This window comes from Mus caroli, chromosome 6, assembly GCF_900094665.2.
Source record: "Mus caroli chromosome 6, CAROLI_EIJ_v1.1, whole genome shotgun sequence".
In the NCBI taxonomy this organism is placed as follows: domain Eukaryota; kingdom Metazoa; phylum Chordata; class Mammalia; order Rodentia; family Muridae; genus Mus; species Mus caroli.
Window position 1 is genome coordinate 53,092,544 of NC_034575.1, and position 15,977 is coordinate 53,108,520.

Consider the following 15,977-nt stretch of genomic DNA (forward strand, 5'->3'; position numbering starts at 1 on the left):
CTGCAGACTCTAGTTCTGTTATCCATTTATCCTCAGGGTTGTTAGTTTTAATTTTTGTTTTACTAAAAATAAGAAGAGCAAAAAGAATTAGAAGGCAGATTTTCAGAGAAGCTGTAGCATAAGTAAAACAGGAAGATGAATATTAGTTATATAGTTATTGTGACTGGCTGAAAGAAATGCAAAAACTTAGATATCAAGTTGAGGTCTCAAAGTTCTGGGATGGGGCAACTATGTTGACTGTTAATATCTTTTTGCTTTTGATTAATTTGGAGGAGAGTACTATATGAGTACCACCAAACATGAAAAGTTTTCCTAGCACAGCACAGAGGCCTCTCCGGCTCCCTTCCTCTGTCTTGCTCTATGTTCATCCAGTTTAAGCTTCATGTGGGCAGGAATAATTAAGATAGGTAAAAGAAAGGGAATGCATGTTATAAAAATTTTTATTTACAAAAATGTAAAAATGCTTAAAAATTAGATTAAAAAAACCAGTTTAAGCAACATGAAAGTGTTGTCTCTTGCTCTTTGGGCAAAATGTCTGTCACAGTTCTCTGCCTTCATCACTACATTCATTAAAAACAAATACAAACTTAAGCACTTTCTGGGCCAGTAGTCTTTCTCAGAACTCCTATAACTTTGTGACACTCCATTTTTTCTACACTAAGGAAAAGAGATAGTTCTTTATGGGCTGAAGTAAGAACTTACAGAGACCTCACTGACCAGGGGCCCATCGTGGTTGTCACTGAGCTCGGCAAGCCTGGAATTGGATTTCTGACGCTTGGGTTTGCTTCTTTCCCCAACGTAGTCACAAATATCGTCCTGGACTCTTTCTGCTTCCTGGCTGTTCAAGATGCACTCAGCACAGCTGCTGAAGCCAGAGGGGATATTCTCCTTGTTGATAAGCTCCCTGGGATGAAAAAGTAAACAGCTTATATCTTACTTTAAAATATAAAGGTGAAACTTTTTAATATAGTCACTGTATCATGTCTTACACACAGGAATGTCACAATCATGGACTTTAATTAATTTGTACTTTCAAAACATTACTACTTTAAACGCTACGACGTTTTCACAGAATTAACTTAGCAAAGTTTTTAATCCATATCACGGATCAAATTAAACTGCCAACACAGAACTATGGCTTGATAAATAAGAAATGATTGAGTCTCACAGACATAGCCGAGTTAGTGTAACTCCCTAACCGGAAAACTGTATCTGAGAATAAATGATTTTAACAATTAAGAAGAGATGCCATATTTTATTGTCAGCTCAACCACATCCCCCAGTGAAAGACAGCATTAAATATTTATTCTGCAATAAATTTATATCTTTATACCATATTAGAAAGAAAATTATGAATTAAAATCATCCTATTTCTAAAGTTTTACTATTTGTAGATAGTTTTAGTGCTGTATCATTTGGTTGTTTCTAGAATGGAATATATATATATGTGTGTGTGTGTGTGTGTCTATGTGTGTGTGTTTACATTGTGTGAAGATTTACATAAATTTACCAAAGGACAAGCTAAGTGAAGAGAGGAAGTGACAGGGTCTAGCATACAGGTGTCACACTCATGCAATGTCTTATGTGGATTGTTACAGGAGTTTGGTTGTAAATCTAAAATATGATTTATTCCTCAGATTCTGTCTTCTTACCCTGCATGTTTTCCAAAGCTACTAAATTTCAATTATAATTTTTAGTGGAGGCCTTATGCTTGATAAGACTCATCTGTGTCCCCTCACTATTCCTGTGTCAATGTTCTGATACCTAATATGCCCATAGTGAGAGAAAGGCTCCTCAGAAGCAATTCAGACATTCAGTGTGAGCTCTGTCCATGTAATGGACATCAGGAAAGCTTACACAGAGGAAGGCCATGTTAGAACAGTGAGAAGATAGCCATGTGCAGGCCCAGGATAGTGGTCTTGACTGAAACCTGCTCTGTCTGCACCTTTATCTTGGACATGCCAGCCCCTAGATCTGTGAATGAATAAACAGTGTTATTTAAAACAGTCTTCTATATATTTTGTTGTGGGAGCAAGCAGACTAAGACAGAAGCTGAAGAATACACACACACACACAACACACACACGCACGCACAAATTAGAATCAAATAGAAATGCTAATTTATGCCATTTGGAACACATGGAACAAAGAACAAATAAGCAGAATAAGCTGCTGAAATCAATAGGCAGCAAGATGGCAGTAGAGCTGTGCTCATGTGTTCCAGCTGTCCAGAGGCAGATCTTCTCTTTCGTTATTGCCTATGCAGCATCTCAGTCATGGGCACAGTGAGGGTGTGGAGCACAGAAACCCACTCCTTTCCAAGACACAAAACACACTGCAGTCATATTTAGCATGATTTAAATCTCACCTGGACTTAGAGCTCTGGGCCTTTTCTTTTAATTACTTAGATCTTTTTCTAGGTTTTCCCCCAACCCCCTGCCAATCCCCACACTGTATTTCTGTCTTCCCTTTTTATGTATACATTATACTCTAATAATAGCCATATTTATTATTCTCGTAGCTGAACATGCTTTCCTTTTCACTTTACAGCAGGCTTTTAAAATAATATTTATATAATAAACATTTGCATTAAATTCCCAGGTCATTGTGTTTAGGAAGGTTTAAACTATTTTCACTTAAAAATGATACCTTGCTATGAAGGAAAATAATAAGATAGAAATAAACATGCATATACTATTTACCTGCTAGCCATCAGATACTTTAAGCAAATAAATCAGACTGAAACATTTTATATACTAAATATACTCTTTAAACATTTATGCTTTTATTATCACAACCAACTATTTGAGTTTGATTTTTTTCTTGTAAATTTGACAAACAGCAATCATTTTCATGTAAATGAGTAATTCATAGTCTTTATTTATGCTCAGTGTTTCTTATATAAAAACTCACAACAGCCTCAGTAAAACTTCACCTACAATCAGACCATCACTGGCTGGGGACAGTGACTAATTGTCAGCTGTGAGTAGTGATGTGCAAAGCAACATAATAAAGCAAATTTATATCCTTAAAACACTTTGCTCCACAAGGTTAAAATTTGGTATTAAAATAGCACAAAGTCTAGATTAATTGTTCCTTTTTAAAAAAAAAAAAAAAAAAGCAAAACCTGATGAAAATCGAAGCTAAATTGATTTAATCAGTTATAACTAAACTTTAGAAATAATACATGTCCTATAGGCTATAATACGATGAACCTTGTTGTCCTCGTGATTTATAAAATACTAATGGCTCCACTGGGGATATCTCAGAGGACCATGCATTCTGAAGTCATTACAAAGAGGAGGAAGGCAGAAAAAAGTTCTGCGATTGTAGTGCAGGTGCTGGAAGAATCAGCAGCTAGAAAACATGCAAAGCAAAGGTTAGAGACAGGCAAAGAACATTTTGGGAAAAGGGACAGCACAGGTGAGTGAAAGCATCAGGACACCCAGGCAGGGTATAGACTCTGCCAGCAAAGACTACAGGCTGAGGTCAAAGTTGGGCCAGGTAAAAACTGTAGCTTGGGGACCATGAGAAATAAATAAATTTGTTCAAAAAGCTCAGAGAAGACACTCAGTGTGTTCTGAATGTTGGAGAAGCCCTGTTCAGCTGCCTGTAATTGCCAGTATTCTCCTGGTTGGCTTCAGAACAAGATGTAGAACTCTCATCTCCTCCAGCACCATCACCAACTAGATACTGCCATGCTTCCTGCCATGATAATAATGGACTAAACCTCTGAACCCATAAGCCAGCCCCAATTAAACGTTGTCCTTAAGAGTTGCCTTGGTCGTGGTGTTTCTTCACAACCATGGAAACCCTAACTAAGACAGTAAGTCATATAGGAGTATCTGAATGCCCGCTAAGTTAAGAATGATCATAATGAAAACTTATGAGTTTTAATCTAGATACTGAAACAAGAGGAGCAGTTATAACTGTAGTATACTGACTGACTTTAAACAGAAAATCTCAATAGAGATTTTAGTAATAGTTTATGATATCTTACTTGTCGCAACCATGCCAAACATCATCCTGCTTCTTAAATTGATGCCCTCGCTGCCTGGTGGGTATAGAAGATGCTGATGACGGTCCGGGTTCTGAGTCCTCTGAACTTTGGTCTCCAGCGTTGCTGACATCAAAAAGATGCTCTTCTACTGCTGACCTGATGGTTCTTTCTAAGAGTCTAGTTAAAAACAAATAACAAGTTAATGAAGCAATCAAAGTGACTAAGCACAACGGGCCAAAACAGTGCCAACATGGGCATGTTCTTGCCTTGTGGTGTCTGATAATCTTTCCTTGTGTAGTAGATAACACCGTAGGTTGCTCTGCATTTGATGCTAGCATATTTACATTCTCTGGATTGGGACATAGAAAATGAAAGTCACAGTGACCACTTCACTTAGGCTATACTTTCCCCTTGTCTTCAAGTAATTTTAATAAATTTACAAAGCAAGACATATAAACTGCTCTAATTTAAGTCATTTTTAAAAAAAATGCAATATACAAATATTTTTAGATCAACATACCATTCAGCCTTTGCAAATGAATTACTAAATAGTGGGAAACAGAGATACTTCTGAATGTGGGTTTATTTTAAGGGCAATCATTGGTAATCTTGATTGCTTCATTAACTTAGTGGTATGTTTTGAACTAAGATGTCAAATCCAAATTATATCACTTTGCCCATTGACACTCCTCTATCTGACTCTCACAAATGTGCCAGTTTATGGTGGCAGAGCCTTTCAGTATATCTAAGTAATCAACTGCCGTTCAGTTTAATTCTGAATGGAAATTTCTTAATTTATACTCATCAAAGCAGGTTTTTCTTCACTTGGAAAAGAGTCACACTTTTTAAAAAGTATCTAGAAAAGAGTAACTTTCTTTAAATAGCATGGTTTTTGTTTGTTATGTTTTGAGACAGTTTTGCTACATAGAGCAGGCAAGTCTCAAACTTACAATCTTATGATAGCACCTGCCCTAGTTTCATCAAATAGTCCTTCAAAACTTCAACTTAAAGTTTTCCAGATAGGCACAGTTTGACTAAATGTTTCTTAATTTTATTAAAATATTTTATAAAAATTATTTGAAGACAAGGCGCAAGCATAACCTAATTGAGGTGTTCACTGCGACTTCTGTTTTCTGTGTCCCTATTGACTAACTGGCTTAGGAGAATGTAAATATATTAGCATCAAATACTGAGCAGTTACAGTGTTACCAACTACATGAAGAAAGATTATCAGACACAACAAGGTGAGAACATGCCCATCTTGGTTCAGTTCTGGAATCTTTACATCTGATGAAGCCAAGGAACGTTAGTTCTGCCTTTGTTTGCTTCCTCAACTAACAGAAAGATCCCAACTCCATCATTCGAGATCCCACTTCTTCTCCTTTATATTCTTTCCTCCAGACCACACCTTCCTGGTCCCTAACACTTGATTATTGCCCAGGGAAGATGCTATGAAAAGGTTTCCAGTATCTCAGAAGAAGAAGAAAACAGTAAGGCAGACAGAAAGGCTTTTGGCCAGATTCATCTACTGAAGTGGAAAATACCCAGATAGTGCCTAATACATGTTTCATGGCACCAGGGAGATAACCATAAACATGACAGAAAAGATCCTGTGTTAGCGGAGTTTGTACTTCCACAGAACAGGGCAGAGGGAACAGTGTGGCAGTGTGCTGTCTGATAGTGATCCAGGAAGTGATTCCTAGAAGGAATGAACCAAAACATGAAAGTGCTGGCTGGGCAGGGCCCAGCCAAGGGCTATCTCAGGAACAGAAAGTCAAGCGCCCAAATAAGAAAGCATAATGTGGTCAGGGAGGCAAGCAGGTGCAGAAGTCCCAGACCAGGGCAGGGCACAAAACAGGGCTGTGTTTAGCCTGCATGTACCTGGAAGCCTCTGAGGGAAGAAAGCATGTGCCAGATATAAGTAACCCAGGACAGCCACCGCTGTGAGGAGAAAGGACTGGGTGCTATCAGGCCTTTGCTTTCTTTTCTACATTCCTATAACAACAAAATTAAACGGACTGCAAAATAGCCACAAAGGTAGAGCCAAGGCTCAGTCAATATCACCCACTCAACACTGTGTGTGGTACACTGTAGGTCCTCAATAAACGAACGAAGTGGGAAGAAAAGTCATGGTTAATGCTTTAGCCTTTACTTATTTTTTTTCCATGACAAGATGCCTCCAGGGAACAGAGTCAGCTTTGCAAACATTAACTAACCCTGACATTGCTTTTATTAAAATAAACAAAAAGCTAGTAGTGCCAGGCATAGTGGAAAATACACCTGTTACCCTAGCACTGGGGTGTAGGCAGGAAAATTGCGAATTAAAGGCCAGTCTGGAGTACAGAGTAAACTAAGGCTAACCTGATACAGACAGCAAGACTAACAAAGAATCTAGTTGGTGGTTTCAAATGGGGAAGGGGGATTGTGTATAATGACAGACATACCTACTTTCTGGATATGAGCAGCTTGAAGATCACTGGTTGTTTATTATCTTAATCTTCCAATTCAATACAACATTAGAATTTGCTTTTTTTATTAATAAGTGGGAAAAGGCATAAAATGCTGTTCAATATAAAAACAAAGGACTTACTCTCCGGTTGTTGAAACATTGCTGACTTGGGATACATGAGCACTGTGAAGAGAAGCAGAGAGAGAGAAAATCAGGTTGGCTGATGGGTCAGAGATGATGAACCATCATCTGAAGGGATGCCAGTATGGAAGAATGAGCCGGGTCCCATGTCATCCTTGATGATCGCCACCTTGACAGGAGTCCTTCCACTGTGCAGCATGTAGAGGGGCTTGTTTACTTCTTCAAACACTGACCTTAGAAAACAGCTTCTAGCTCTAAGCCTGGTGCTGCAGCCAGGCCTGGTGGCCTTCTCCTTCCTTTGCCATGCTAATGCGATGGCTGCTGACTGTCTACCACCTGTTGTCCAAGGCCTGCAAGCACAGGCACGTTTCTAAATCTGTTCAGAACTCATGGAGGTCAGCAGGGACTGAAGGGGACAGAGAACAAGGAACAAACAGCACAACTTCCTACATAGCCATTTCCAACTTGAGTTTTCCACAGCGCATTTTCCTCCCGACATTCAAGATGGAAATTCTCAAGTGATAGCTCATGGTAACAAGTGGTTTAGCACCTTTGGCTGAATGTATATAAACTTCTTCTATTTTCTAAAAAGCCCGACTCTTTTAGGATAATTAAAACATATTCCACGCCCTGATGTGCACCTGTCTGAGCTTCCATGCCTAGGGAAGTTCCATGCTCACAAACCCAGGTGAGGGTCTGGGCTCGGCTATCTAAAATTATCTGTCACTACTTTCTCACAACTCGCCATGCCCAATTCCATGCTTAGACAAGATTTAAGTTCCTGTGCCTAAAAAGGAAGTTAAACATTGAGCAGATTTTTAAGTGTATTAAGCTAGTTTTAATAAAACAGCCTTTCCTTTTTTTTTCTTCCTGCTTTGCAGAATACACAGGAAGAGGATGAAGGTGTCTGAGAGATCACTTAGTGGCGACACTTCAACAAACGTAAGTGCTAATTCATTTGGTGTCATCTCAGCACATGCATGTACTGCTTCCGAATCATCTGCTGGCCTCTGCTCCACTGTAATTTCAGTGCCTTCATGTCAGGATCCATGTCTTGGAGGATTCTACCCCTTACCATCACAATCACAATCACACTCACAATCACAGTCACAGTCACAACCACAATCACCACCACTGCCACCACCCTCACCACCAGAGTAGGTGGAAGTCCTTACACCAGAGGGAGTCAGTAATTATACTTCATCCCCAGGTAGTTTTCATCAGGTGAGGTGAAGTTCTAAGTGATACCCACAGATAGGGAAAAACACCAAACCATTCCACTGTGCAAAGGAACGCTGTTGTGAGTAAGAAAAATGAAAATAAGAACAAACACACACATACATTAGTAAAGGCCCTGGGCACTTACTGTTTTCAGATACTGTGCTAAGTACTTTTTGCTCATATTTTTCTCACTTAGATTGTAGTATTCCCGTGAGGTGTGGGTTGTCTTTTCAGTCTTCAGTGAAGAAGTTAGGCAGTGTAACAACTGCTCTGGAGGCTAGTCACAGATGAGGCAGAGCTAGGAAGGTTGCCGCTCTGAACCTGAGCTCATTACCACATAGACTGGGGCAGGTTTGCATGTAGAGGCGAGGCTTAGCATTTGCCTTTGCCTTTTGGCCACAGTGCCTGTTATTCAGTGGTTCCCAGGCTCTGTGGCCAGCAAGAGGCTCTTGCTGCATCTCTCCTGGACTGGAACAGGCAGTCTGCCTTGGGATGTTTTGTGGCTAGCCCTCCATAAATCCAACACTGTATAATTAACTCCTATGTTCCTCAATACAGTTACACAATCTCAGTTTGGGGAGCCAGAATGAACTGAATAATGACCAGGGGAGACCTAGGAAAGCAAAGAGTCATAAGTGCTAAATCCTAAAGAACATTCCCAAAACAGCCGGCCAACCAATCTGCTGCTGCTCCCAGGAGATGGGCTACCTTCCCTCTCTATATACTTGGTTCTTAGTGCTGTTCTCTTTGCCTATTAAACTAGAGGATGCAGTTGCTTGTTTGTCTTGTGGTGGTTTGATAAAATCAATGATTTGATATGTGCTAGGCTGTGCCCTTCCACTGAGCTACTGTTCCAACTCAAGACTGGTATTTTTATGTTCTTTTGTTTTTTTCCCCAGGGTAAGAAGAAGCAAATCATGAAGAAAAAAAAAAAGCCACAAAAACAAAAGAGGCAGGTTTGACTTTTCTAACTGTCTAAATAGGCGAGTTAGAGCCTCAGCATGCCCAAGAATGACCCAAACCCTTGTTAGAGCAGGCGATTCATCTGGCCTAGGGGAAGTGGGGTGCTAAAATCTGCTTTGCAGAATTGGCCAAAAGCTCTACTATCAACTTACAGTCTTAGCTAGACTGCACTTTTCATGAATTCCCTGATCACGTGCATGCTATTGTTTGTTGGTCAGTTAAAGATATTTAGGTTCTTAGTCCTTGCACTAAAATTCTTTAGAATTTTATTTTTTAGGTAACACAGTAACTGCGTTACTTTAAACTGTGTGAACAAATTAATGAAGATATAATATTATTGTTATTTTTTTGTTTGCTTGTTTGTTTTGTTTGTCTGAGGTAGGTCTCTTATAGCCTTGGCTGTCCTAGAACTTACTTTGTAGACTAGATTGGCTTCCAATTCACAGAGGTCTGCCTGCCTCTGCCTCTGGAATGCTGGGAAAAAAAACAAGCACCAGTAGGCCTAGTTTATGCTAATTTTAGTGAATGAAAACCAGTTAAGATCTTCTTCATAACTTAAAAGAAAAATGACCTGGGGTGTCTGAGTCAGTCAGTGATTTCTCCCCAGGATAAAAAGGTGAATGAGCAAGTAACAAAACACTTAGTTACATCTTTTTTCAATTTTTTGCTATATTTATTTTTAATCAGATTTACGCTAACTTTATATTTTTACTTTTTAAAATGCAATATAAAATTTCTTGTTTATGTAGCTTGTGCATGATTTTAAGGAACTTAAAGATGAGCATATTTGTCATTGAGCATCAAAAAAAGTCTTGGCTCTGGAAACAGGATGAAGTCATAGGCAGGCCACTGGCTAGCTAAACTGCTTTCGACTGGTTCATATGGAAAAAAAAAAAGGCTTGGCTAGTGATATCTGTTTAGCTCCAAAACTCAGTAATGCCATCTCAGATTCAAGTTTACTGTTCTCAAATTTAAGTCATTGTAAAAGACTAGAATTGCTGTTAGTTTTATAATATAGTAGTCCAGCAGTTATACTAGATACCCAAATGGCTGTGGTCAAGCATCCAGCCACCTTTACAGTTCCATGCTAAGTGTTTAGCAATTCACTAATACAAAAGTTATAACAAAGGAGATGACAGCAAGAAGGGATGCTTTTAAAGCTGAGGTTCATTCGAGGAAGAAATTCTAGGGAAGTGCTGTAAAAGTAAAATACATTTGAGCAATAAACAATAACATACTATTATCTCTTATCTCCTGAAGCTTTTAAAATCTCTACATAAAAATAAGAATTAGTGTATTCATCATAACCTTTAACTAACTTGTTAAGCAAATTTCTTATACATTATAAATAGCATATGAGAGTTCACTTCTTGACTTTTGGTAAAGTATATACTAAAATTCGAAAAGAAGTAAGGTCATGTGTAAATGGACTCAATTTTGTTACCACAGTTATTGTTAGTGATGATGAGTCTGCATGTTCTGCAGTTTCAGTCATTTAAACTTGATTTTAAGCCTACAAACTGACATAAATATGCTCTATGGCACACTTGCTCTGAAATCAAAACTATAATTATGCTTAGCAACATTGGTCTCTAAAATTTGCATATATTGAGATGTGCAGATTCATGTTAACAAGTGAGTCTTTTATTAAAGTTCTTGGTTTGAAGGGGAAAAAAAGCTACACTCAAAGACACATGATGTGCATCCTCTCTTTCTTTAGCTTGTTCTCTTTGGTGGTATACCCAGTCCTAACTAGAGTATCACGGCTTTAACAAAACCCATGAAGGCTAACAGAATTGGATTTCTCTATAGAATGGAACACCTACATTTATTTGATTTAAAAAAAAAACCAACAAATGGGACAATTATGTGATCCATTTAAGCCTAAAGATCACATAACTAATCATCAAAATATCACAAAACATTCTTGATTTTTGTATTTAGCAAAATACAGTGTTTGGTTATTGTTTTCTAATACCAAAAGCTGGCCTGCAGAGTCAACAGTACAGATGTCATTACTAGATAGACCTTTCTCAATTCTATGACTTTAGTGTGTCCTCAGAGTGTCCCTCATGAAAGCTCATTCCATGCTTAAGTTTATTCCCTGCATTGTACCCTTAGCCATGGTTATCACATGCACAGGGTTCGCATGGCATTTTTATAGACAAACTTTGCTATTGGCTGTATCATTTGCATATGGTTGATATTATTAACATTTTGAACACAATTTTGTTTTAAAAATAGTATACACAGTACTGCACATACTAAATGAAGTACATACTACTGACCAGGAAGAACATATTTATCTTTATATATCCCTAATGTCACACTAATATCCTTTTGCATATTAATCATGATTTAGAGAAGAAAGAGTATTTTCTTTCCCGTTTTACCTTGATATTCTACTCAATACTTGACTGTCAACAGACTCATCTTTCGTTCAGCTCCTTTTGTTTTGCTTTGTTTTGTTTTTTAAGAATTCTCAGTTTTACTGACCTCACTCTGAATAGTCTGGCTTTATAGTGCCCTCATTGGAGACGCACATTATTCACAAAAGATCTTCTACTTCTCGAAAATTCTATAAATACATCTATTAATAATTGTTCCATTAGAGTATATTACTGCAGTGATTAAGATAATGGAAGTGTTTCTCAAAGCGCAAGTACAAGCATGAGCACAGGGGATACTGGAGCCATGTGCAGGGGGTGGTTCAGACTCTGAGCCTTTACTTTCTGAGTGAGGCTTTTTGTAAATTTTGTGTCTGGCATATTGCTCAATGTACAAACCCCATGTGTACATGCACTTAAAATCTATCATTTTTAATGTAAGAACTTACATGCTTTGATACCATGCTATTCGACAGAGTAGTTTGCCATTTTCACATCCTGGATAGGCTAGTTCCTGATATGTTTTCTTTGTCCTTTGATGTGTTTCTCAACGAGATGGTTACATACTAACTTTGTTTTCCACTTCAGTTTTCAATAATAGGATTTCTTTCTCAGCATCCCGGCAGATTTCAGCTCTAACTATCACTTCTAATATTACTTCTTTCATAGTTTTAATTTTTATTCTTTCCTTTTCCATTTTGAAAGGATTTCTCAAATTTTATTTTTATCCTATACCTGATTTTAAATTTTAGTATATGTTACTGAAAATTAGATATATTAATTATATATTATATTATGTTATATTATATTATAGTTACTTGTGTTTCTGTGCCTGAATGTATGTATGTGTACCTCAAGAATGCTGAAGCCCGCAGAGGTCAGAAGAGGTGTTAGATTACCTGGAACTGGAGTCACAAACAAAGGTTAGCCCTCATGTGGGTGCTGGAGGTAGAACCTGGATCCTCTACTACAAGAGTAGCAACTACTCTGAGGCACTGAGCCATCTTTCCAGCTTTTTTGTTGAGAATTTCATACACTAATACTGTATTTACATCATCCCCATCCCTCTCTCTACCCTGCCAATTACTTCCTCTCATTACCCTCAACTTCTCCCCAAATTTATGACTTCTTTTTTTTTACTTATTTTTAGAGATTTCTTTATATTTTATTTTGTGTGTATGATTGTTTTGCCTACATATTTGCATGTACAGCACATGTTTCCTTAGTGTTCATGGCAGTCAGAATCAGGTACAGAATCTCCCAGAACTGCAGTCCCACTGATTTGATTTAGTGTTGCCCCTATGTACACTTGCTTAGGGCTGACCACTTGGGATTGGATAACTCATCAGTAGTCTCAATCCTAGAGAAACTGATTCTCCTTCTCTTAGCAGTCATTGATTATCTGTAGCTATTCATTTGGGGACAAGACTTAATGAAATTTCTCTTGTGCACATCAGCATGTCAACTTGTGTTGTCATTATATAGTCTTGTTTAGGCAACTGCGATGGTGAGATTACATAGGTGCATCTTGACCATCCCAGCAAACCATCTCCAGTGATGCAGTAATGGCACTGCTCTCTTGAGGATAGCCAACATCCATCTAAGTGGTCTTAAGACCTTGCTTAATATTAGAGAAGTAATGCCTAGGACTGTAAACCTAATCAACTACCAGGGCTGGAGAGGAATTAGGCCTGAAGGAGAACCTAATACTACCAATTTCCTAAACTGGATTCTATACCTTATACCCACAGGAAAGTGTAGCTTCCATCCCTCACTAAAAACAAATAAACAGAGAAGCAAACAACAAAAACTTTTTACAACAAATGGAGACTCTTATGGAGATCCACATGTCATCAAAATGCCAAGAAAAAGCGACCATGAGATGCCTAGTTCTAGTTGATATATTTATGATGCAATCATATCTAAGGCTCAGGGAAAATTATGGAAGAAGGGTAGAAAGACTATAAGAGCCAGAGAACCAGGGTATCTGCTGGATCATGTCTTACACTTGATTTACTAAAAGTATCTGCTTTCTCCTGCTTCTCACGGTTTTTAAATGCACATCTAATGCCAATTTAATTAACTGGCTAAAGTGGTTTTAATGCTAATGTACTTCGTATACATCTTTGTCTTTCATTTCATATCTAAACATGTTATTTCCAACAGAGTCTTACTAACGTTTCAAAGAGGTTGGCCAGATCTTTGAGAAATTTTGAGAATAACAATATTGCTTTTCAAGTTTTCCTCTGACTCATAAAAAGTTGTTTTTATATGAAAAATTCAGAAAGGATTATCTTTATCTTTAATGCATTATTTCGTTGTGTAAATCCCAAGTCATTTCTTAGCTGTAAACCACTCTTTACAGGCAACAATGAATCAATAAGTCACTATCAAATAAACTGGGTGAGTAGATTTGCTCTTAGTTTGTGACAGTGTCCAAGTAGTTGTGGGCAAATGCTCTTGCTGATTATAGGCAGTGCATGTATGAGTCTACCCTAGGGACATGGACTAAGCTTTCTTGGGCAGATTTGATGCTTGCTTGAATATAAGAAGTAAACTGGAGAACGGCACACAAAGTTAGTTTGTTTTTATGCAATATATACTTTGAAATGCACACTGAATTCCATAATCCCCCTGTTCTTAGGGCTTTTTTTCCAAATGCTTTGGTTAAGTAGCTAATGTCCCAGGGGTATCCTCTCTCCTTTCTATTGTCTTATATTCTAAGTATTCTACTCTTTGAATAGATAGTGAAATTAAGAAGCCAGTGGGGAGAGAGGTGAAAAAGAACACACAACTCCTTTCTGATGACTCAAGTCTCAGCTCCATTTGGGGAATGGCACTTGTTTTTCTGGTCAGTGAAGCAGATAATAGAAATAATCTAATTCTGCCTTCTCCCAAATGGCTTCTTCCTTTTTTCTGGCTATGTCTATTTGACCAGAAGATGGAACATAAAGACTTCAAGGAGCACACAATTGGGCAGTCTTTGACACCCTGGCTTTCTTTGAAGCACTAGCTCTAAGTTTACTGCTGTTGTAACATCCTTGGAATTTAAGAAGGAAGTTGGGGGTAATTATATCAGTGAAGGTAGCCAGTCACCTGTTTAACTACAAGTTTTCAGATTGCATTCCAGTCAGAAGCTCCTACAGGGAGAAGCCAATATGAAGTCTTAGAGCAGAAGAACGAAATGGTAAGAGATTTAGGCACAACCTATATAAATGAATCAGTTTTTGCATTCCTTTGCTTTATCATGCTAAAGAAGAGCCAAGGGAAAAAAGCACTAACATTTTATATGACCTATCTTTTTCAGTAAACACTGAACCCAAGCCTAATGCTTTCATTAACATTTAGAGAATAGAGCCCAGAGTATATCTTTACCTCTTACTCTATAAAACGTCTGAGCAATGATGCTCCTATATCAAGAATGCAGGATGAAATCTCTCAAAAACTCTTGAATAATATCAGTTTCTCATTGTTGGTCATCATACTGAAAATTTGCTCTCTAGCTAGGTTTGCATATGAAAATCTGTTATGATGCATTTCAAATAGAGACATCCAATCCTACATAAGATTCAGATTCTTTTTAATTTTTTGTTTTGTTTTTTGAGACAGTGTGTCTTTGTTTAGCCTTGGTTGTCATGGAACTACCTCTGGAGACTAGGCTAGCCTTCAATTATGATTTGGATTCTCAGTCAGCAAGAAGCAATATTCAAAGATTCCTACATATTTCAAATCTATAGGAAAGGATATTATTATAAACAGAAATTAATGATTGTTGGTGAAGATGGAAAAAGATTGAATCTCTAATTTGTGATTATTGGAAATGGAAATTGGTGCTGCTAATATGCAAAACAGTATGGGAATTCTCAAAAATAAATCCAACAATTCTGTATGTATTAGAACTAAAAGCAGGAGTATGAGCTGGCAATTTGTACACCCATGCTCACAAGCTGTACTGTTTACAATAGCCAAAGACAGAAACAACTTGAGCCAGTGAGTTTGTGCAACTGGTAAAGGCATTTACTACCAAGTTTAATCTGAGTTCACTCCTTGGGACCTGCCTTCAAAAACAATGGGCTTCTGACACATGCTACAGAGAGGATGAGCCTTGAGGATATTATGCTAAGGGAAATGTAATAGTCACAAAAGGATAAATTCTGCTTGGCTCTAGTTGGGTGAAGTACCTACAGCATCATAGATATAAGACAAAGACAGAATGATGGCTACCAGGGGCTGGGCTTGAGAGAGAAGTGATGAGGAATTAATGGACCATGGGCTAGCATTTAGTCTTGTAAGTTCTGAAGGGTTTCTAGTGATGGATGGCAGTGACAGGTATCTAACAACAGAATGCATTTAAAGAAATCGCTGAACTGTACATTTAAGATGATGGAAATGGCAAACTTCAACTTATATGTGTTTTATAAAACATCAAAAATAATTAAAATTGATTTGATGATTGAAGGGTATGCTATTTGCATTACACACCCATACACACACACACACACACACACACACACACAGCAGCTGAACTCCATAGTTTCCCTTCATCTTAGACTATTCCAGTCAAGAAGAGGAAGGGAAAAAAAAGATAATTCTTTGTGCTTGAAACTGTCTGAACACTTATTTAATTTCTCATCTGGTTAAAAAATTAAGTATATACTAAATAAACAGCTTGTTTGTATACTCTGACAGCCTATAACAAATCTAGCCATTAATAAAATATCTGGGGTACATACTTGTGTAAATCATTCCATGATAATCAACTTGTTTGTTTTGAAACAGGCCTCACTATGTAGCTCTGACTGTCCTGACACTTGGT

At 37.8% G+C, this 15,977-nt stretch overlaps 1 protein-coding gene across 3 annotated transcripts in view; it reads right to left on the bottom strand.

The window, feature by feature from the left end:
• The window catches only part of Fam13a (family with sequence similarity 13 member A), an 88,124-nt gene that overhangs the window by 48,199 nt on the left and 23,948 nt on the right, over nucleotides 1–15,977 (bottom strand). The window contains exons 3-5 of one of the 3 annotated variants that reach the window (XM_021164985.2): nucleotides 6,591–6,632; nucleotides 4,001–4,177; nucleotides 718–904 (exon numbers count right to left, since the gene is read on the bottom strand). In XM_021164985.2, the coding sequence (XP_021020644.1) occupies nucleotides 718–904; nucleotides 4,001–4,177; nucleotides 6,591–6,632 (406 nt within the window). Of the gene's footprint in view, nucleotides 1–702; nucleotides 905–4,000; nucleotides 4,178–6,590; nucleotides 6,633–15,977 lie in introns of all 3 variants that reach the window. The other 2 variants (XM_029478401.1, XM_029478400.1) reach the window with 2 other exon arrangements.